The 24,387-nt window shown below is 43.4% G+C and overlaps 1 protein-coding gene across 1 annotated transcript in view; it reads left to right on the top strand.

The window, feature by feature from the left end:
• The window catches only part of LOC117367669 (zinc finger protein 493-like), a 156,069-nt gene that overhangs the window by 51,038 nt on the left and 80,644 nt on the right, over window positions 1-24,387 (top strand). The window contains exon 7 of the mRNA XM_033960451.1: window positions 452-2,335. Coding sequence (XP_033816342.1) covers window positions 452-2,335 — 1,884 coding nt within the window. The remainder of the gene's footprint in view (window positions 1-451; window positions 2,336-24,387) is intronic.

A 24,387-nucleotide genomic window follows, 5' to 3' on the forward strand; every position in this document is an offset into this window, starting at 1 on the left:
AGTTAAAGGGGAGAGAAGAGAGAGGTGGGGTTTAAGGGGGGGTGTAGACTGAGGGAGATCTTTAGTTTGATCTTTAGTTGATCTTTGGTTTAGTTTACCATTTTACGGAATGTCAATAAAGAGTTCTGTTGCCTGAGTTGGGGGGGAGTTTATTCCAGAGATGTGGGATGAAGTGGCTGTAGGATCGTTTGCGGGCAGTTTCTGAGAGGAGGGACCTTCCAGGGGGAATGCATAGGCGTATTTCTGATTTTGAGCGGAGGGAGCGAGTGGGGGTGTAGATGGGAAGCTTAGATTTTATGTAGGAGGGGGTGGTGGCATAAATTCTCTTGTGGGCTACTGCTAGGGCCTTGAAAGCACAGTGCCATTGCTCACCTGTCTACAAACAAATGAATTTAAAGACTGTTCTACCAGCTGTATAATTTACATATATGCTTTCATTTTTATCTGACAGATGATGGATTTCAGAATAAGAGAATGAGAGTATGTTATGGGCAGCAGAAGGAGGAATGGATATTCAAAGACCCTTCAAGAGACAGCCCAGATTGTTCAGCTGATAACGTACCTAGCATGAATGAAAATACCTTAACAGGAAAGAGCTCGAATGTATGTACTGAACAAGAGAGAAATTTCACCAACTGTTCAAATCTCAGACAAAATGAGAGAATCAGCAGGCAGAAACTTTGTCAGAGTACTACATGTGAGGAAATGTTCATCAGTAAGTCAAACTTGACTGGACAAAAAAAAATTCAGAGACAAAACAATCTGTTCCAGTATAGGGAGTGTGAAAATTCATTTACATATAAATCACAACTTATAATTAATGAAAAAGTGCCTAAAGAAATAAAACCATCAAAATGTTCTGTACCTGATGACAACTTCAGACAGGTATTTGAATTAATCAGCGTTAGCAAGAAACAAGTGCATGAAATGAACCCCAAGGCAGCGAAGCTATTTAAATGCTCTAAATGTTATAAAAGCTTCAATCAAAAAAGTGACCTCATACTTCATGAAAGAATCCACACAGGAGAAGAACGATATACATGTTCTGAATGTGGAAAATCCTTCAAAAGTACAAGTAGCCTCGTAACTCATAAAAGAATCCACACAGGAGAAAAACCATATAAATGTTCTGAATGTGGAAAATCCTTCAATAATACAGGTAGCTTCGTAACTCATAAACGAATCCACTCTGGAGAAAAACCATATAAATGTTCTGAATGTGGTAAAAGCTTCGATTCTAACTATAAACTCGGAACTCATAAAAGAATCCACACAGGAGAAAAACCATATCAATGTTCTGAATGTGGGAAATCCTTTAATAATACAAGCAGCCTCAGAATTCATAAAACTATCCACACAGGAGAAAAACCATATCAATGTTCTGAATGTGGGAAATCCTTCAATAAAACAAATAGCCTCAGAACTCATAAAAGAATCCATATTGGAAAAAAACCATATAAATGTTCTGAATGTGGTAAAAGCTTCAATTATAACTGTAAACTCGAAACTCATAAAAGAATCCACACTGGAGAAAAACCATATAAATGTTCTGAATGTGGAAAATCCTTCAATAATAAAAGTAGCCTCATAATTCATACAAGAAGCCATACAGGAGAAAAACCATATCAATGTTCTGAATGTGGAAAATCCTTCAATAATAGAAGTAGCCTCACAACTCATATAAGAATCCACACAGGAGAAAAACCATATAAATGTTCTGAATGTGGAAAATCCTTCAATAATACAGGTAGCCTGATAACTCATAAACGAATCCACACAGGTGAAAAACCATATAAGTGTTCTGAATGTGGTAAATCCTTCAATAATACACGTAGCTTCATAATTCATAAACAAATCCACTCTGGAGAAAAACCATATCAATGTTCAGAATGTGATAAAAGCTTCAATTCTAAATATAATTTTGAAACTCATAAAAAAATCCACACAGGAGAAAAACCATATCAATGTTCTGAATGTGGGAAATCCTTCAATAATACAAGTAACCTCAGAATTCATAAAACTATCCACACAGGAGAAAAACCATATACATGTTCTGAATGTGGGAAATCATTCAATAATACAAATAGCCTTACAACTCATAAAAGAATCCACACAGAAGAAAAACCGTATAAATGTTCTGAATGTGGCAAAAGCTTCAATGCTAAATATAAACTCGGAGCTCACAAAAGAATCCACACAGGAGAAAAACCATATCAGTGTTCTGAATGTGGGAAATCCTTCAGTAATACAAGTGGCCTCAGAATTCATAAAATTATCCACACAGGAGAAAAACCATATCAGTGTTCTGAATGTGGAAAATCATTCTATAACACAGGTAGCCTCAGAACTCATAAAAGAATCCACATGGGAGAAAAATCATAAAAATGTTCAGAATGTGGTAAAAGTTTCAATACTAAATATAAACTCAGAACTCATGAAAGAATCCACACTGGAGAAAAACCAATGTTCTCAATATAATAAATCTTTCAGTAACACAGTTAGACTTATAGGGTTTGATTCTACAAACAGGCATCCCAACTAGGCAGTGGTAGGGGTCCTACCACTCTCTAGCAGCCAATTTGGATGCATTTAAAAAAAAAAAAACTTTGAATCAGGGAACCTACATTGTTTGTCGCAGATGAGGGAGATGCTTTGGGACATTTAAGTTTGCTCAAGGCTGGACATGCTTTCGCCCAAAAACGGCCTTGGGAGAGCTTAAGTGGCCCTAGGCATCTCCCTATGCCTACAACAGATGCCTGAAATGTAGGCCCAGCTGCTTTGTGAGGGATTCGGAACTTTGAGGGCAGGTGGGAGTTGGCATCTCGCCTGCCCAGCTGCTTGTGGGGTGTTTGAGGCTTCAGAGGCAGGAGGGAGTTGGCATCCCTCATGTCGATTTGAGCAGGACTTGTGGGGGGTCCCTTGCCTCAGCTGCTCAGCTGATTGCAGCAGTGGGATTCCTTTCCATGATTAGCTGATAGCAAGGGATCCATCGATCAAGCTAGTATGATTCTCTAACTGGTGCCTGTGACATGGGTACCAGTTAGAGAATCTGGGCAGTTAGGTGGGGATTGGTGTCTGTCTGTTAGGACAGATCCGATTCTGTATAGGAAGCCGGTGTGTGATTCTCAGCAGTTTCTTAGGTGGCTGTTAAAACTGGCGTCCTATGCAGAATCTGCCCCATCACTCATAAAATTAGTCCACACTGTAGAAAAACCATATAAATGTTCTGAATGTGGTAAATGCTTCAATCCTAAAGATAAACTCAGAACACATGAAAGAATCCACATTATAGGAATACAGGAAAAATAAAACCAAATAACTAACACACACCAACCAGCAAGCACAAAACCAAAATACACCATGGAGAGGAGGCCTACTAAACACAAGATCCATGAATAAGAAGGGGAACTCAGATCGCAGACTTAACAGAGGAACAAAAACTGGACTTCATACTGGTAACAGAATCCTGGCTCAATCCTGGTCGTCAAAAGTGAGGCGTGCCTACCAGACCACATCATGCTTCAAAATAGAATAGATGGGGGGTTAGCAGTAATAAACAAATCCAACCTGGGATTCCAACAAATGAAAACTACCCAGCCAACAGGAGCAGAATGTCTACTTCTTAGAGTAGGAAACACAAACACAGTGGGCACATGGGAGGAGAGAAAGAGGGGAGCAGACGATGGAAGTGGACAGAGAGAGGAGAAGGTACTAGATGGAAGGGGTAGAGGGCACATGATGGAAGGAGGGAATAAATAAAAGGAGGGAACATGATGGGGGAAATGGATTGAGTTAGGGAAATACTGGAGGGGTGAGGGAAAGAGGTGGCAAGCTGTAGATAGATAGTAAAAAAGCAAGTTGGCATAATGTTGTTATATGTTATCCAACACTTAGACACAGAAGAGTGGGAAAACATTGTAAACCTCATCACAGAAATAAACCTAAGAATCTCCTCATTCTGAGTATGTGATGATTTTAATCTACATGTAGAGGACCCTGCATGCCAAAAAACCCAACAAATAGTCCAACAACTGGAAGGTCTAAGACTACACCAACCAGTGAATGAGAAAACCCACGCTAAAGGATAAACATTCTGTGGATTTCCAAAGAACGGAAAACTAAAAGCAAATGAGAAGTGGCATGGTTTACTAGAGAGGTGAAGGAAGCCATAAAAGAAAAGAAGGACTCCTTTAAAAAATTGAAACGCACGAAAACAACCAAAGCTTCGAACAAACACAAAGATGATAAGAAGAAATGTCACAAGGCGGTGAGGGATGCCAAAAAGGACTATGAGGAGAAAATAGCGCAAGAGGCCCAAAATTTCAAGCCCTTCTTTAGATACGTAAAAGGAAAAAAACCTGCAAAAGAGGCGGTGGGACCGCAGGATGACCAGGAAAGAAAAGGGTACATCAAGGAAGATAAACAAATTGCAGACAGACTAAATTCCTTCTTTGCATCTGTCTTTACGAAGGAGGACACTGAAGCAATACCAAAAGCAGTGAAAGTGTTCAAAGGAGTAATAGAGGACAGCCTCACCATAGTAGAAGTGGACTTGGACCAGATATACTACCAGATTGACAATCTTAAAAGCGACAAATCCCCTGGACCTGATGGAATTCACCCAAGAGTCTTAAAAGAACTGAAGGTTGAAATCAGAGAGCTTTTGCAAAAACTTGCCAACCTGTCGATTAGAACTGGACAGATACCGGACAATTGGAAGATAGCGAACGTCACGCCAATTTTCAAACAAGGATCATGAGGAGAACCGGACAACTACAGACCTGTGAGTCTTACGTCTGTCCCTGGAAAGATAGTTGAAGCACTGATTAAAGATAGCGTAGTCTGGCACTTGGATACACACGACCTGATGAGAGTCAGTCCACACGGCTTCAGGAAAGGGAAATCATGTTTGATGAATTTACTTCAATTTTTTGAGACCATGAACAAACAAATTGATAGTGGAGAACCGGTAGACATAATATACTTGGACTTCCAGAAAGTGTTCAATAAGGTTCCACATGAAAGACTTCTCAGGAAACTACAAAGCCATGGAATAGAGGGAGATATACTAAGATGGATAGGCAAATGGCTGGAGAACAGAAAGAGAGTGGGCATAAATAGGAAGTTCTCAGACTCTGAGAAAGTGACTAGCAGTGTGCCCCAGGGCTTTGGTACTTGGGTCCATCTTATTTAATATTTTCATCAATGACCTAGAAGAAGGAACATCCAGTGAGATCATCAAGTTTGCAGACAACACAAAGCTATGCCGGGCAATCAGATCGCAGAAGGATAGCGAGGAACTCCAGAGTGACTTGTGTCAGAGAAATGGGCGGAGAAATGGCAGATGAAGTTTAATGTGGAAAAGTGCAAAATAATGCATTTAGGCAGAATGAACAAGGAACACGAGTATAGAATGTGAGGTGCAACTCTGGGTAAGAGCGAACAAGAAAAGGACCTGGGTGTACTGATAGATAGGACCCTGAAACCGTCAACACAATGTGTGGCGGCGGCGAAGAAAACAAATAGAATGTTGGGCATGATAAAGAAGGGAATCACGAGTAGATCGGAGAAAGTTATAATGCTGCTTTATAGGGCAATGGTCAGACCACACTTGGAATACTGCGTCCAACATTGGTCTCCCAACCTAAAGAAGGATATAAAACTGCTGGAGAGGGTGCAGAGACGAGCAACGAAGCTAATAAAAGGTATGGAGAACTTGGAATACGAGGAACGACTTAAAAGACTGGGACTGTTCTCCATTGAGAAAAAGAAACTGCGAGGGGATATGATCGAGACTTTCAAAATACTGAAAGGAATCAACAAAATAGAGCAGGAAAAAAAATTATTTACAATGTCCAATGTGACACGGACAAGAGGATATGGACTGAAGCTGAGGGGGGACTAGTCCAGGACAAATATCAGGAAGTTCTGCTTCAAGGCAACAAGTGGTGGACACCTGGAATGCTCTCCCAGAGGAGGTTATAGTGGAATCCACCATTCTAGGATTTAAAAGCAAGCTAGATGCACATCTCCTTACAAGAGACATAGAGGGATATGGGTGACTAAAATTACGCCAGGTGTGCACCTGGCTGGGCCTCCGCGTTTGCGGATCACTGGACTTGATGGGCTGAAAGTCTGATCCGGGGAGATGGCAGTTTTTATGTACTGTTTGGCAGAGAGGAAGATTTAGGGGACTGCAACCCCATCTCTATGAAAGTATTATAGATAGACCACTACTTAGTACCCTTCGTAATAAGACAATCAGAAAATAGGAAACAATCTGGAACAAAACTGAAAATAGGGAGAGGATTCATAGACAGCATTAAATTCAAAAACAGACTGGAGACACATCTCAGAGAAGTAAAACCTGAGATCAAAGACCTTACAGAATGGGTGAGTCTATGGGACGAGTCACTGGACTGTAGTCTAGAGGAGGTAACCCCATTAAAATGATAAAAACAATCAAAAGAAAAGATGGGTTCACCCCTCAGATGAAATCATGAAGTTAAAAAGAAAGAAAAGAAAATCAGACAAAGATGAAGAAGCCAGAAAAGCCTGGCTTAGAGTCAACAGAATTTACCTCAAGAAGATAAGAAAAGAGGGATTTGCTCTCAAAAAAGATCCTTGAAGCTGGAACTCCACAAAAACCCTATACCAGGTAGTGTAAGGTTTCTTGGGGAAAGAACAGAAAGAAATCACCCACAAATGTTCCCTAACCAGTAAAGAATTCAGCAAGACAACGGCCTTAATAACAACATATTAACAGACAAAGAGACAGGGGAAACAGGAGACACAAGGGAAGTGTTCAAACCCATCATAGAGATCCAGGTGAAGAAACTTCTCAGAAGAATGAAGCTGAGCTCACCATCCCTCGACACATGCCCGATACACTCGATGAGCGAGCTCAAAGGCCCAGGATTCTCCTACCTCACAGACCTTATCGATGAATCATTACAGTCTAGACATGTTCCACTTAAATGAAAACTCTGTCATGAAGCCCATCCTGAAGAGTAAAGAAAATGACATAGCAGATCCTTCCAACTATAGATCAGTAGCCAACTAACTGTGGATATCTAAACTAATAGACAAACTAGCTTGCCAACAAATATCAAACTTCCTAAAAAAAAACTCATCAAAGCTGGACCAGGCTCAATCAAGGTTCAGAAGACACCTGAGCACAGAAACCATGCTAGTAACAGTACACCATCCAAAAGGAGAAGTACAGCTGGGGTTCCTGGACCTCTCAGCAGCCTTCGACCTAGTCCAACAAACACTTGTTTGTCATCAAACACCATCCAAAAGGAGATGTACAGCTGGGGTTCTTGGACCTCTCAGCAGCCTTCGACCTAGTCCAACAAACACTGCTAAAATCAAGATGCATAGAATTTGGCCTCAAAGAAGTCATGGCATGGATAGAGTCCTTTTTTTCCAAAAGACTAACAAAGGTAGAATGGCAGGGGAGCACAAACAACTGGAAAGAAATAGACATGGGGTACCATTGGGATCCACTATGTCACCCATACTGTTCAACATCTTCCTCCAACCGTTGGGGAAATTCATCAGAAAACTGGAATGGGAATGCTACATATATGCTAATGATGTCTAATTGATCATCCCACTGAAGAAACAGGACATGAAGACTAAACAGTGGATCAAGACAGACCTAGAGAAAATCTTCGGATGGTGCCAAGCAAATGGACTAGCACTCTCCAGACTGGTAGAGGTTAATCTTACAAGTGGGGTATATATCTCATCATGACCAGAAGGTGGAGACTGAAACAAAACTGTGGAATAGTACATAAGAGGTAATTCCTCTATTTCTATCAGTCTTCAGCAGGTGTGAGTGAGCTGTACCCATCTCCCTTGGTAGGACTGTTAGAATTTATTTGGGGTTTCTAGTTTCCATTTTTGGCCGGATTGAGCTTGGGTGGGCCCTGTTAGGGGTCCATTCGACCTTGGGGGTGTCAAACCCGGCAGGTCTCGCGCTGGGTCCCTCCCCCCATTTCCTCCACCTCCCCACATTTTTATAGAGGAGCCTCAGCAGTAAGCCTTGTGCCCTAATTCAAGCAAGACATATTGCTTTGAGAGCCTATGGAGTCTGTTCTGTAAAAAAAAAAAAAAAATCCTGAGGTAGTGCTCGTCTGAAGGGTTGCTTTCCCTTTAACTATGCTGTAAATTACTGTATTTTTTGACTAACCGCATATGGAGCAATTGAGAACTTCTCAGGGGAAGTGGTGCACAATTTGGTCTAGATGTAAGGCACTTGCGCCAGCCTGAAAACAGCTGTTCGGGCCAGTGCGGTAGTGGAGCTCCGTTGGCAAAGGCTGTAGGCATCCAGGGCTCCCCGGCCTTAGTGCCTCGCAAGTCGGCAGAGAGTAGTGGGGAAACCCGGATTTCCCCCACTGCCCCCGGAGGGATTCCCTCTCAGCTGATTTTTGTTAACAGCTGATGCCGGCTTGCCTGCTTTAGAGGCCAAACAAATGGACTAGATGCTAACAAGGACAAAACAGAACTATTTCTAATTAACAAATCGGGAGTAAATAGCCCAAGATACCAACTAATCCTGAACAGAAATACCATAAAATCATCCACGGAAGGGATGACGAACCTAGGAGTATGGCTGAACCCAAACTTAAGCATGCTACAGATCAAATGCATTATGAAAAACCCTTATGGCAAACTACTGGGTTAGAGGACTTAAACCCTCCTCCACCCATCAAGCAATGCCCGACGTAATAATAACCCTGGTACTCTCAATCTTTGACTACTGCAATGCAATCCTACTGGGCATACCAAAGTACATGATCAAGCAGATTCAAATGGTACAAAACACAGCAGCAGGATTTCAGCTGGGAAAATCGAGGCAGATGGGTGCCACCCTGCTACTGAAAGAGTTACACTGGCTCCCGATTGAAAGCAGGGTGAAAATCAAGATCTTGTTGCTGACACACAGAATCGTTCATCTCTCAGAAGCGCAATATCCAGCAGCCAGACTTCATTACCATACACCAGCACATTCCCTGCTGAAAATATCCTCCTTCAAATACAAAAGAGTCAGGACAAGAATGTTCTCAGTGATGGCTCCAAGGTGGTGGAACTCCCTTCTGAAGGAATTAAACTAGAAAAGGACACTGGAAAGGTCAAGAAAGGGATAAAGACCATCCTCTTCACAGACTACTTTAACTAATAAGGCAACATAGAGGAGATAGCTAGCAATTCCCCATTAGGAGCACAATAAACAACACGAAACAGGTATTATGTGTGCAAATAGGTAGGATTTAGGATATAGTATACGATACTAGTATTCTATACTTAAGATGATTTACTAGGGGATAAATGTGTCTGTATTGAAAATCAACGCTGTATTGTAACACCATTGACTCCCCCCAGTCATTAGTAGTATTATAGAAGCTTTCAATAAACTATATCAATGTTCTGAATGTGATAAAAGCTTTGATCAGAAAAGTAATATTACATGTCATAAAGAATCTATAGTTGAGAAAACCATATAAATGTTCTGAAAGTGATAAAAGCTTTAATTATAAAAAGTCACCTTAAAATTCACTAAAGAATCCACATTGGAGAACTAAGCATATTATTTTATTAACATGATCGGGGTTAGCAAGATAATAGATTTAGTGGGGAATTAAAATGGTGGACAGGAAGATTGTTCTTTTCCTCTGTCTGTAAAATGGCTGGACTCTGTGTTAATAAGGTATGTCAGACCAGCAGAAGGCATTTTGCTGAGCTTGCTGATAAATTGGTAAATGATCATGTGTTTGGTTTGGACTGGAACATGGTGTCACGTAGAATATCCAGTGGGTTGAAGCACAATACAGACAAGACTAGCTGAGTCATGTTCCCCCCTCCCCCCAAGATGTTGGGTCGAGGTGACCTTGAACTGTGAAGAGTTCTGAGGACAGGGGACTTGACATGATGTCGAATTAACCAATTGTAAGAAGAGGGTGTAGGGGAGTTACGTATGCTATCTGATGGAGGTTGGCTGCTGTTGTGTATTTTGTTCCCCACCCTTGGAGAGGTTGTGCAAAGAAGGACATGGGCCCTGAAGACATGTATGCATGACTTTGGAACTTTCCACCCATCACATGGTCTAAAATTCATGCATAAAAGTCTATTCATGGAAGAGAGGGAAATGGCTGCTCGGAAGAGCCTGGTTCTTGTTTTGGATCCCCTTTTTCTTCAGGGATCCTGAAAGAGAAAGAGAATTGGGTAATGTATGGGTTCTTTGATCTGATTTAAAAATTTAGTATAGAAAGAAACTGGTTTACTTATAGATTAGATATCCATAGGATAAGAGGTAGTTATCTTAGAAAAGTTTTACTGTAATCTCAAGCTTCCAGTAATGCAGATTCTTGGTGTGTAAATTAATTTTCCTTGTAATTATCAAATGGATCTTCTCAATAAAAACAAATTGATTATTTAAGCTTACTTCTAGTTTCTGCTGTCATGTTTGGGTATATTCTTGATATTAACTCTGCAATAAACTTGACTTCTGGTGAAAAAAGTAAAGAACCTGCAATAAATTTGGTAAAGGCAAAGAACCTCTCAAATTAGTGAAGACAATATGGGGCTCATAATCGAAAGAGAAAAACGTCCAAAAACCGGCCTCAGTCGGCACTTGGACGAACATTTCTCAAAAACGTCCAAGCGCCAAAAATAAAAACGGGTTTTGGACGTATTTCTAAACGACCTAGGCCTTCATAGTGCCGTTCAACGTCCAAAGCTAAACGGGGCGTTTCGGGAGGCGTGTCAAGGGCGGGAGTTGGGCGGGATGTGGGCTGGCTTACACTTAGTCGTATAGCATGTATAACCGAAAGTTATACAGCCCAGGATCGACGGAACTTGGATGTTGTGACTTAGACCATGTAAAACATGGTCTAAGTCACAAAAACCCACCTAAATTCACCAGATAAGCACTGCAAACACCTCAGGGAGCATGGGTATTATCATAGGTCTAAAAAAACCCTCCTGGGTAAAATAATATGTGAAAGTGCTTAATTGAAAACATTTTTTAAGTAAATTTTCAAACAAGCATCAAGGCAATTCAGCCCGCAAGGAAACAATCACAGTGCTGTGTTAGAAAAATCTCCCTAAAGAAAGACAGGAGACATACAAGAAAGTCTGATTGAATTCAGAGATCCAGCCATGCAATCAAATATTAACATAAGTTAACCCACATGATCCAGCAGCAAAATGGTGAATAAAAGGCACTTATCAAGTTTACTAACTTATTATTGATTTTATATACCACAATAAAAAAAAATAGGGTAAAACAGGTAATTCAATTAACTTAACTTAACAAAAGATAAGGTACACTACTGGACAAAAAGGTACAAATGGAACGATGGGAAGAACTACAGTAGTTAAAGGAAAGTGAGGTACAAAGGGGGAAAGAAAAGGAAGGGGTTAAAACCAAATAAGTCCAATACAATAGGACTAATGAAAGAGAAAAGTTTTAAAATCCTTAAAAGGACACTCAAACTTGAAAAGCATCTTTCAAAAGAAATGTCTTAAGAAAAGACTTGAATTTCTCAAGGTTGGTTATCTCTCTTAATGTCTTCGGTGCTGAGTTCCAGAGGGAAGGGGCAACTACTGAAAAGATAGTGTTTCTTCTAGTATTTATATGGGATTGCTAATAGATTTTGATCTGAGGAATGAAGAAGACGCGATAAAGTATACGGTATCAAGAGTTTATTAATAAATTCCGGCTGACCAGTGTTTCTTGTTTTAAAAGTCAGTACACTTCTCCCTCCAAATCCATGGTTTCAGCATCTGCGGATTCGGTTATTCGCAATTTTTTTTTTAGATCCATTTTCATTTTGGGGCTATTTTTAAGCTTTCTTAGACCCCCCTTAAGCCTTACCTGGTGGTCTAGTGATCTTCCTACGCTTCTGCCCTGTGCAGATCACTCATAGGAAATGGCTGCCGTGAGCCCCCTTATTCTCTCAAGACTATGACAGGAGCTCACAGCCTTATTGGGAACAAGAGATGCCAAAGATTTGACAGAAAAGAAACTGAAATGATTATCAGACTGGCAGTTCCAGAAACACTGAGGTACCAAGTTTTGAGAGCATTAGATGTTTCTAGACACTCAGAAGCACTTGAAAATAGGAGCTGGACTCTATTACATTACCTGCTCCGGCTGGGGGAGGACTTGGCTCTACAGAATTGCCGCTATTACACCATGATGTTTAGTCGGGGATCATGTGATCCAGAGGGCTATTTGAAAGTTGATGTAATTTGGCTTTTACTTGCAGGAGATTTATCATCAGATACTGTGTGTAGAACGACTGAAGTATGTGAGCCGCATCCAGCATGGGCGTCTACTCTAGCGGAGCTCCAGCGGATGACAGTGGAGTAGTGTGACTTAGCACGCGGACTGAGTCCAGAGATCCAAGAAATGTTATTGCCCTGGCCAGGTGGCTCAACTACTGGGTAAGATAAGGAATTTGTCACGATACAAAGGTTCTTTCAATCCTAGAATGAGAGACAAGGCAGGGAATGTTGCAACTGTAATGTCAAATGGAAGAACTCCATATCCAAGAACAGTAAGATTTGGATGTATGTTTTCAAAATGTACAGGTGACCTAGTGCAGACAGGAATACAGACAGAAGTGGGAAAAGAATTACAGCCCAATAGGGAGATGAGAAATGATGCCTGGCAAGCTTGGAAAGTTGCTGAAGAAGGCATGAGACTTTGGGACAAATGAGACATGCAGGACATGGTTAAAAGAGCTTTACAATTGTCACGGGAGAAGATTTGGGGCATTGAAGCAGAAATTTGTAAACTTGAAACTTAATAAGTGCCTTTTATTCACCATTTTGCTGCTGGATCATGTGGGTTAACTTATGCTAATATTTGATTGCATGGCTGGATCTCTGAATTCAATCAGACTTTCTTGTATATCTCCCGTCTTTCTTTAGGGAGTTTTTTCTAACACAGCACTGTGATTGGTGTGCTTGTGGGCTGAATTGCCTTGATGCTTGTTTGAAAATTTACTTAAATTTTATTTCAAAAAAATGTTTTCACTTAAGAACATAAGAAGTTGCCTCCACTGGGTCAGACCAGAGGTCCATCGCGCCCAGCGGTCCGCTCCCGCGGCGGCCCATCAGGTCTATGACCTGTGAAGTGGTTCCTGACCATTTATATAACCTACCTCTGCTTCTATCTGTACCCCTCAATCCCCTTATCCTTCAGGAACTTATCCAAACCTTCCTTGAACCCCTGTACTGTGCTCTGGCCTATCAGAACCTCTGGAAGCGCGTTCCATGTGTCCACCACTCTCTGGGTAAAAAAGAACTTCCTAGCATTTGTCCTAAACCTGTCCCCTTTCAATTTCTCCTAGTGACCCCTAGTACTTGTGGTTCCCCACAGTCTGAAGAATCTGTCCCTGTCTACCTTCTCTATGCCCTTCAGGATTTTGAAGGTTTCTATCATGTCTCCTCTAAGTCTCCTCTTTTCTAGGGAGAAAAGCCCCAGCATTTTCAACCTGTCAGCGTATGAAAAGTTTTCCATACCTTTTATCAATTTAGTCGCTCTTCTCTGGACCCCCTCAAGTACTGCCATGTCCTTCTTGAGGTACGGTGACCAGTACTGGACACAGTACTCCAGGTGCGGGCGCACCATTGCACGATACAGCGGCATGATGACTTCCTTCGTCCTGGTTGTGATACCCTTTTAAATAATACTCAACATTCTGTTCGCTTTCTTTGCTGCTATCGCACACTGTGACGATGCTTTTAATGTTGTGTCCACCATCACCCCCAGGTCTCTTTCAAAGTTGCTCACCCCTAACAATGATCCCCCCATTTTGTAGCTGAACATTGGGTTCTTTTTCCCTACATGCATGACCTTGCATTTCTCAATGTTAAAACTCATTTGCCACTTTTTTGCCCACTCTTCCAGTCTCGTTAGGTCCCTTTGTAGATCTTCGCCGTCTTCCGTGGTTCTAACCCTGCCACAGAGTTTGGTGTCATCAGCAAATTTAATAATCTCACATTTTGTCCCCGTCTCCAGGTCGTTAATAAATATATTGAACAGGAGCGGCCCCAGCACCGATCCTTGTGGAACTCCGCTCGTGACCCATTGCCAGTCTGAGTAATGTCCCTTTATTCCAATCCTCTGTTTCCTGCCTGCCAGCCAGTGTTTGATCCATCGGTGGCATCCCCTTGCACCCCGTGGTTCCACAGCTTCTTGAGTAGTCGTTCGTGAGGTACCTTGTCAAAGGCTTTTTGGAAGTCAAGGTAAATGATGTCTATGGATTCCCCTTTATCCATCTGGCTGTTTATTCCCTCAAAGAAATACAGTAGGTTCGTGAGGCACGACCTTCCCTTGCAGAAGCCGTGCTGGCTCGCCTTCAGTTGTCCATTGTTTTCTTTGTGTGCAGATTGTGTCCTTAACCAGTGCTTCCATCATCTTTCCAGGGACTGAGGTCACCTCTTGATCCCTTCTTAAAGATGGGCGTGACGTTTTCTATTTTCCAGTCCTCTGGGATCACCCCAGTTTTTAAGGATAGGTTACATATTTGGCGAAGTGTTTCCGCTATTTCGTTTCTCAGTTCTTTTAGTACCCTTGGGTGGATGCCGTCTGGTCCAGGTGATTTGTCGCTCTTCAGTCTGTCCACCTGTCGGAGGACATCCTCTCGGCTTACCTCTAGTTGGACCAGCTTTTCATCATGGTCTCCGCTTATGATCTCCTCGGGTTCTGGGATATTGGATGTGTCCTCTCTCGTGAAGACTGACGAGAAGAACTTGTTTAACCTGTCAGCTATCTCTTTTTCCTCCTTTACCACTCTCTTCCTGTCTCCGTCGTCCAATGGTCCCACTTCCTCCCTGGCTGGTTGCTTCCCCTTCACATACCTGAAGAATGGTTTAAAGTTTCTTGCTTCCCCCGCCAGTCTCTCCTCGTATTCTCTTTTTGCTCTCCTAACCACTCGGTGACAGTCTTTTTGTTGCCTTTTGTGCTCCTTCTGGTTGTCCTTTGTTGGGTCCTTTTTCCATTTTCTGAAAGATGCTTTTTTGTCCCTTATTGCCTTTTTCACTGCATTTGTTATCCACGCCGGGTTTTTTGCTCGATTTTTTTTGCACCCTTTCCTAAACCTGGGGACGTACAGGTTTTGTGCTTCGTGCACCGTGCCCTTGAGTAAGGCCCAGGTTTCCTCAACGGTCACCATCTTCCCTGAGCTGTTGCTAAGCTTCTTTCCCACCATTTTCCTCATGGCCTCGTAGTTTCCTTTTCTGAAATTGAGTGCTGTCGTTGTGGTTCTTTTCACCTTGGATGTTCCTGTTTTTAGCTTGCACTGGATCATGTTGTGATCACTGGTTCCTAGTGGTGCTAGTACTACCACCTCCTTTGCAGGTCCCTCTAGCCCGTTGAGGATTAGGTCAAGAGTGGCATCTCCTCGTGTTGGTTCTGTGACCAGTTGTTCCATGAAACAGTCCCTCACCGCCTCCAGGAATTTTGTTTCTCTCGTGCAATTTGAGTGTCCAATACTCCAGTCTATTCCAGGGTAGTTGAAATCCCCCATTACCACCACACTTCCATTTTTGCATACCTGCCTCAGTTCAGCCTCCAGGTCCTGGTCGTTTGCTTCCGCTTGTCCTGGTGGGCGATAGTATAGTCCCAATTTTATGTCTGCTCCATTTCCTCCTGTCAGCTTAACCCATAATGATTCCAAGCCATCAGCCCTTACTGTTGTTTCCATCCTGGTTGAAGAGATGGAGTCCTTTATATATAGCGCTATTCCTCCACCCTTCTTGTGTGTCCTGTCCCTCCTATTGAGTTTGTACTCTGGTAGGACCACATCCCATTTGTTGTCTTCAGACCACCATGTTTCTGTGACTCCAATTATGTCTAGGTCCTCCTTACTGGCTATAAATTCTAGCTCTCTCATTTTGGTTCTTAGGCTCCTAGCATTTGTGTATAGGCAAATTAAGTCCCGGCTGTTTACCTTCTCTGTTGGTTTTCCTCGTGGTTTGATGCTCCTGCCGAACCCCTCATGGGCTGCCAATCCCCGAGCCTCGTTCGGTTCCTCCTCCACCTGTGGTATGTCCGTTTCGTCCTCATCCCCCTCCTGTGGTGTGCCTATATCATCCTCTACCTGCTTCCCCATTTTTGGATGTCCCTTAAGCACATATTATTTTACACAGGAGAGTTTTTTTAGACCTATGATAATACCCATGCTCCCTGAGGTGCCCTTGAACTATGCCATGACCTTTGGGCACGGGGACATTTGAGGTCTTTCCCCTTCCTAGTTAATACCCTAATTTTTTGTGTTTATTCTTGGTTGATTTATATTTTTTGAACACGTGGAGGGGCATAATCGAAAGGGATGTCTAAGTCTGTTTACGTCCATCTCGCAAGTCGTCCAAAGTTAAAAAGAGCCTAAGATACATTTTCAAAACATACGTCCAACTTGTTTTTACTTTCGAAAATCATCTAATTATACGTCCTGCCGATCTGATCGTCCCAGACACTAATTAGTCGATCTTTATACCACATTTCCATCCAACTTTCCGTCCAAGTCCAAAACACCTAGAACAAGCCCTGTTGGATGTGGGAGGGGTCTGCAAAATGATGGACTGCATACCCAGACATGCCACCCAAATAGTGGGGTACCTTACAGGGCACTGCTGTGAACTTCACAAAAAGGGTGCCATGTCTTTACCTCACTACAGCTCCCTTATAGGTGACGATGAGCCCCTCAAACCACCCCCAGAATCCCCTAGACCCACTTATCTACCACCCTAATAGCCCTTATGGCTTCAGGAGCCACTTATATGGCAGTAAAAAAGGGTTTTTGGGGTGTATAGGGCAGTGCACATGTTTAAGTATCAATGCAGTGATTACAGAGGCTTATGGGCATGGGTCCTCCTCTCTATGGGTCCCTAACCCACTCCCAAGATGACTTAAGCTGCCTCTGGGCTGGACGACTAGGCTTTCCTATGCCAGGCGGCCAGGTGATGATGGTCTGAGGCTGAAATTTAAAGTTGGGAATAAAACTTTTCTGGGGGTGTGGGGGGGGGGGGAGGTTGGTGATCACTGGGGTAGTATGTCTGGATCTGTGTTATGTGTTTGCAGTGCTTATCTGGTGACTTTAGGTGGATTTTTGTGACACAGTTCTTCAACCGCTGGTCCGCGGACCGGTGTTGGTCCGCAGAAAATTTCTGCTGGTCTGTGCAGGGCCGGCGAGATCTACAAATTAAATTTCCTGTCGGGCATCTGTTCCCCTTTCCCTTCCAGGGCTGGCGTTAAGATCACCTGCGGTACTGGTACAAACGGCCGACAAAAAGACAGAAGCCGTGGGACTTTTGCTCTTGCCTGCATCGCTATAGGCTCTGCCAATCTTGATCCCGCCCCCTTCTGAAGTGACTTCCTGTTTTTGAGGGGCAGGATTGAGACCGGCAGAGCTTGTAGCGAATAGCAATTCAGGCAAGAGGAAAGGTCCCGCGGCTTCTGTCTTCATTCTAGCCGTCTGATTTAGCGGGACCATAATTGAAGGTAGGGTAGGGTTTGTCTTTGTTTTTGCTGCCAAGTTTAGCAGGACCGGGGTCGAAGACAGGGCTAATAGCAATCGAGTGCTGGAAGAGTGGATCGGGGCCAGCAGCCAATGGAGGAAATAAGAGATGCTGGATTATGAGGAGAGGGAAAATGTGATATAGGTGTTGTTGGAAGGGGATGGTAGACCCAGGAGGGGGGATTGGTGTGACAGAAGGAAGATGGTGGATCCCTTTGGGGGAGGATAGTTATTGGAACTAGGTGGGAATTGGAAGAATAGGGACACAAAGATAGATGCTGGACCTTGCAAGGGGGCAGAGAGACATGGAAAATGCTGAACATGAGGATGGAGTATGAAGACAGAAGTCAGATATTAGACATGGGTAGAGGGAGTAGGGAGACAGAGGGGATATGCTGGACATGGTGAAGGGGGAATAGGGAGACAAGGAGAAGATGCTGAATAAGGAATGGAGGGAGTAGGGTGATGGAAGGTATCTGCTGGATTAAGATGGGGAAAAGAGGGGAGGCACTGGGATGGGGAAAGATGGTGGGTTGGCTGGATGGCTCAACAACGGGAAGAAAAAAAAGAACACAGGAAGATGCTGGACATGGAGGTTGTAGGGTGAAGGAAAAAAGCAGACTTGACTGAGTTGGACTTGATGGAGTAGGTGGGAGATGCTGGACACAGGATGGATGCAGTAAGAAGAAAAAGGAGGTTCTGGATATTGGAATAATAGGTAGAAGACAGGAAGGGACAGAAGTGGCAGATAGATTGAAGACCTTGGAAAGAAATTTAAGAAAAGACAGAAGAAAGCAGAACAAAATGGGCAGATAATAAAGGTAGAAAAAAATAATTTTATTTCTATTTTGTCATTAGAATATATCAGATTTGAACTATATATCCTGCTAGAGACATAACTGGGGACTGCAAAGCCCAGGCAGTGCTTCTTTAGCTTCCAGCACTCCCCTAACACTATTCCTGTCATGTGCGACTGCAGTATTCTGTTAGCATGATATTTCTGTGTAGCATTCTGTAATAATTTGGCTTGTTCAGTTTTCTTGATAGTGGAGGGGATATATGTGAAGGGGAGGTTGGTCCTTGCTCTGTATATTTGTATTTATAAAATGACAATTGTACAGAATATTGTTTCTTTTTATACTTTAATAAAATATGTTCAATATAAAATCATAACTGAGGCTTGTGCGGATGAGATCAGATGGTTTGAGGGGATTGAACTTGTGGAGACGGGGTGAAAATGTTTTTTTAAATTCCAGTCTTAGTAGTTTGCCGGTCCACAAAATAATTCTTTTATTTCCGCCGGTCCATAGGTGTAAAAAGGTTGAAGAACACTGGTCTAAGTCACAACGTCCAAGTTCTGTCGATCCTGGGCTGTATAATTTTCGGTTATACATGCTGTACGACTAAATCTAAGCCAGCCCACGTCCCGCCCTTGACACGCCTCCCGAAACGCCCCGTTTAGCTTTGGACGTTGAGCGGCACTATGAAGGCCTAGGTCGTTTAGAAATATGTCCAAAACCCGTTTTTATTTTTGGCGCTTGGACGTTTTTGAGAAATGTTCGTCCAAGTGCCGACTTAGGCCGGTTTTTGGACGTTTTTCTCTTTTGATTATGAGCTACATTTTGTCTTCACTAATTTGAGAGGTTCTTTATCTTTACCAAGTTTATTGCAGGTTCTTTACCTTTTTCACCAGAAGTCAAGTTTATTGCAGAGTTAATATCAAGAATATACCCAAACATGACAGCAGAAACCAGAAGTAAGCTTAAATAATCAATTTGGTTTTATTGAGAAGATCCATTTGATAATTACAAGGAAAATTAATTTACACACCAAGAATTTGCATTACTGGAGGCTTGAGATTACAGTAAAACTTTTCTAAGATAATTACCTCTTATCCTATGGATATCTAATCTATAAGTAAACCAGTTTCTTTCTATACTAAATTTTTAAATCAGATCAAAGAACCCATACATTACCCAATTTTCTTTCTATGAAACGGCTCAGGATCCCTGAAGAAAAAGGGGATCCAAAACAAGAACCAGGCTCTTCCGAGCAGCCTTTCCCCCCTCTTCCATGAATAGACTTTTGTGCATGAATTTTAGACCATGTGATGGGTGGAAAGTTCCAAAGTCATGCATACATGTCTTCAGGGCCCATGTCCTTCTTTGCACAACCTCTCCAAGGGTGGGGAACAAAATACACAACACCAGCCAACCTCCATCAGATAGCATACGTAACTCCCTTACACCCTCTTCTTAAAATTGGTTCATTTGACATCATGTAAATTCCCCTGTCTTCAGAACTCTTCACAGTTCTAGGTCACCTCGACCCAACTTCTGGGGGGGGGGGGAGGGGACATGACTCAGCTAGTCTTGTCTGTTTCTTGCTTCAGCCCACTGGATATTCTACATGACACTATGTTCCAGTCCAAACCAAACACATGATTACCGGTAATTACCAATTTATCAGCGAACTCAGCAAAATGCCTTCTGCTGGTCTGACATACCTTATTAACACAGTCCAGCCATTTTACAGACAGAGGAAAAGAACAATCTTCCTGTCCGCCATTTTAATTCCCCACTAAATCTATTATCTTGCTAACCCCGATCATGTTAATAAAATAATATGCTTAGTTCTCCACTGTGTATTCTTTAGTGAATTTTAAGGTGACTTTTTATAATTAAAGCTTTTATCACTTTCAGAACATTTATATGGTTTTCTCAACTATAGATTCTTTATGACATGTAATATTACTTTTCTGATCAAAGCTTTTATCATATTTAGAACATTGATATAGTTTATTGTAAACTTCTATAATACTACTAATGACTGGGGGGAGTCAATGGTGTTACAATACAGCGTTGATTTTCAATACAGATACATTTATCCCCTAGTAAATCATCTTAAGTATAGAATACTAGTAGCGTATACTATGTTCATACTAAATCCTACCTATTTGCACACATAATACCTGTTTCGTGTTCTTTGGGGAATAGCTAGCTATCTCCTCTATGTTGCCTTATTAGTTAAAGTAGTCTGTGAAGAGGATTTTCTTTATCCCTTTCTTGAACTTTCCAGTGTCCTTTTCAAGTTTAATTCCTTCAGAAGGGAGTTCCACCACCTTGGAGCCATCACTGAGAACATTCTTGTCCTGACTCTTTTGTATTTGAAGGAGGATATTTTCAGCAGGGAATGTGCTGGTGTATGGTAATGAAGTCTGGCTGCTGGATATTGCGCTTCTGAGAGATGAACGATTCTGTGTGTCAGCAACAAGATCTTGATTTTCATCCTGCTTTCAATCGGGAGCCAGTGTAACTCTTTCAGTAGCAGGGTGGCACCCATCTGCCTCGATTTTCCCTGCAGAAATCTTGCTGCTGCATTTTGTACCATTTGAATCAGCTTGATCATGTACTTTGGAATGTCCAGCAGGATTGCATTGCAGTAGTCAAAGATTGAGAGTACCAGGGTTATTATTACGTCGGGCATTGCTTGATGGGTGGAGGAGGGTTTAAGTCCTCTAACCCAGTAGAGTTTGCCATAAGGGTTTTTCATAATGCGTTTGATCTGTAGCATGCTTAAGTTTGGGTTCAGCCATACTCCTAGGTTCGTCATCCCTTCCGTGGATGATTTTATGGTATTTCTGTTCAGGATTAGTTGGTATCTTGGGCTATTTCCTCCCGATTTGTTAATTAGAAATAGTTCTGTTTTGTCCTTGTTAGCATCTAGTCCATTTGTTTGGCCTCTAAAGCAGGCAAGCCGGCATCAGTTGTTAACAAAAATCAGCTGAGAGGGAATCCCTCCGGGGGCAGTGGGGGAAAACCGGGCTTCCCCACTACTCTCTGCCGACTTGCGAGGCACTAAGGCCGGGGAGCCCTGGATGCCTACAGGCTCTGCCAACGGAGCTCCACGACCGCACTGGCCCGAACAGCTGTTTTCAGGCCGGCCACAAGTGCCTCACATCTAGACCAAATTGTACACCACTTCCCCTGAGAAGTTCTCAATTGTTCCATATGCGGTTAGTCAAAAAATACAGTAATTTACAGCATAGTTAAAGGGAAAGCAACCCTTCAGACCAGCACTACCTCAGGATTTTTTTTTTCGTTTACAGAACAGACTCCACAGGCTCTCAAAGCAATATGCCTTGCTTGAATTAGGGCACAAGGCTTACTGCTGAGGCTCCTCTAAAAAAAATGTGGGGAGGTGGAGGAAATGGGGGGAGGGACCCAGCTCTGGGTGAGAAGCTGAGGAGGATGGATGCACAGGTGGTCTTCTGCTCGATCCTCCCAGTGAGGGGCAAGGGTAGAGCCAGGGATGATCGCATCCAGAGGGCTAAAGACTGGCTGCATGGATGGTGCTAGGAGATGAACTTCGGGTTCCTGCACCATGGAGAGGCATTACAAGGACTACAGGGACCAGACGGGCTACACCTGACCACAAGAGGAAAGAACATCTTTGGACACCGACTAGCCCGCCTACTTCACAGGGCTTTAAACTAGGTAAGTTGGGGGATGGTACATTAACCTACCTGGTGAGCCAAGCTGCCAATACTTTGTTGAGACTGAGGTAAGTAAACATTGCATTTCTGGGTTTGGGTCTGGAGTGGGTACACACAGTTCCGAATCTGGGGTAGGTTCACATTGTAATTCTGGGTCGAGGGAGAGTGTACACATTTCCGAGTCTGGGGCAAGTTCACGCTGTAATTCTGGGTCTAGGAGGAGTACACACATTACAAATTGCACTAAAGGAGTCAAAGACCTGGCTCACGGATTCCCACGAGTGGGACATGGTCATACAGGGTTACAACTTGCTTCGCCGAGACACGGAGGGCAAAATGGGAGGAGGGGTAGCACTTTATACTAAAGATGACATTAAAGTCACCAGAATTGCAGACGTCAGGTACACAGGGGAATCCCTTTGGGTGAATTTGGCCAGGGGGAAGGACAAATGCCTGTATCTTGGTGTAGTATACAGACCCCCAAGACAACAGGATGACCTGGATATGGAATTAATCCCGGATATAGAGAATATCACCTTGCATGGGGACACAGTATTGTTAGGTGACCTCAATATGCCTGATGTGGACTGGCTTACACAAAGCCCTCCCTCCCTCCGACGTCAGCGCTGACGTCGGGAAGACTTCCGTTCGGCTCTGTGCTAAAGGCAGGGTAGGTAAGGAGGAGTAGCCTCGCGGCTCGAGTGGCTACCAAGGGAGGGGGGCGGTCCGCCCCGCCCCGGGTGCAGCACAGCCGGCCAGGTCCCTTTACTTTGGTGGCGTTTTCCCGACCGATCGACAACAGCCCTGGTCCGACAAACCTCCCTGCCCTTAACCGCGAATCTAAATTACCTTCTTATAGCAGCTGTAAGAAGGAAATTTAGATTCGCGGTTAAGGGCAGGGAGGTTTGTCAGACCGGGGCTGTTGTCGGCACAAAAGTAAGGGGACCTGGCCGGCTGTGCTGCACCCGGGGCGGGAGAGGAGGGGGAGAAGGACGCTGAAAGCACTGGGGAAGACAAAGGGGTGGAGAAGGACGCTGAAAGGCCATGGGTAAGACGGGGGGGGGGGGGGGAAGGACACTGAAAGCATTTGTGGAAGACAGAAGGGGGAGAAGGACGCTGATAGGACATGGGGAAGACAAAGGGGTGGAGAAGGACGCTGAAAGGCCATGGGGAAGACAGGGGGGTGGGTGGAGAAGGACGCTGAAAGGCCATGGGGAAGACGGGGTGGGGGAGGGGTGGAGAAGGACACTGAAAGGCCATGGGGAAGACAGAGAGGGAGAAGGACGCTGAAAGGACATGGGGCAGACAGAGGGGGGAGAAGGACATTGAAAGGACATGGGGAGGACACTGAAAGGACATGGGGAAGACAGAGGGGGGGAGAAGGACATTGAAAGGACATGGGGAAGACAGAGGGGGGAGAAGGACGCTGACAGGACATGGGGAAGATGGGGGGGAGAAGGACGCTGAAAGGAAATGGGGAAGAGAGAGTGGGGAGAAGACGCTGGCAGGGAAGAAGACAGAGATGCCAGACTATGGGGGGAGCGGAGGGAAGAAGATGGGTACCAGACCAATTTGGAAGGGGGGAGAAAGGGAGAGGCACAGTAACAGAGCAAATGGAAGACGCAGAAGGAAGAGAGACAGTGGATGGAAGGAACTGAATGAGAAAATGAGGAAAGCAGAAACCAGGCAACAAAGGTAGGAAAAGAATTCTATTTCTTTTTTGCTTCAGGATAAAGTAGTATATTAGTTGTGTTGATAAAAATTAATAAACAAAAGAGGCTCTGGTAGAAACTCGTTTACAAAGTATGTATTCTTCCCAATTAATATTTCCAAATTAATGAAGTCTTTTTGCTTATTTGTAAATGGGTTTCTACCAGAGCCTTTAATTCAGTAGCATAATTAAATGAAATAACTATTTCTGAAGTTTATAGGGACGGGCGGGGACGGAGGGGATTCCTCACGGGGACGGGTGGGGATGGAGGGATTCCTCACGGGGACAGGTGGGATTTCTGTCCCCGCGCAACTCTCTAACGCAGAGAGAGGGGTCAGTGTTGGGACCGCTGCTGTTCAATATATTCATTAACGATCTGGAAACGGGCACGAAATGTGAAGTTATCAAGTTCGCGGACGATACAAAACTCTCCAACAGGGTCAAAACTGTTGAGGAATGCAAAGAACTACAGAGCGACCTGAACAAACTGTGCGAGTGGGCAAAAAGATGGCAGATGAGCTTCAATGTGGAGAAATGTAAGGTCTTGCACATCGGGAAAGGGAACCCCATGTACAGCTATACGATGGGAGGAAGGGAGATGGGGAAAGGCACCCTAGAAAAAGACCTGGGGGTATTGGTGGATA

The sequence above is a fragment of the Geotrypetes seraphini genome, chromosome 10 (assembly GCF_902459505.1).
Source record: "Geotrypetes seraphini chromosome 10, aGeoSer1.1, whole genome shotgun sequence".
Lineage (NCBI taxonomy): Eukaryota > Metazoa > Chordata > Amphibia > Gymnophiona > Dermophiidae > Geotrypetes > Geotrypetes seraphini.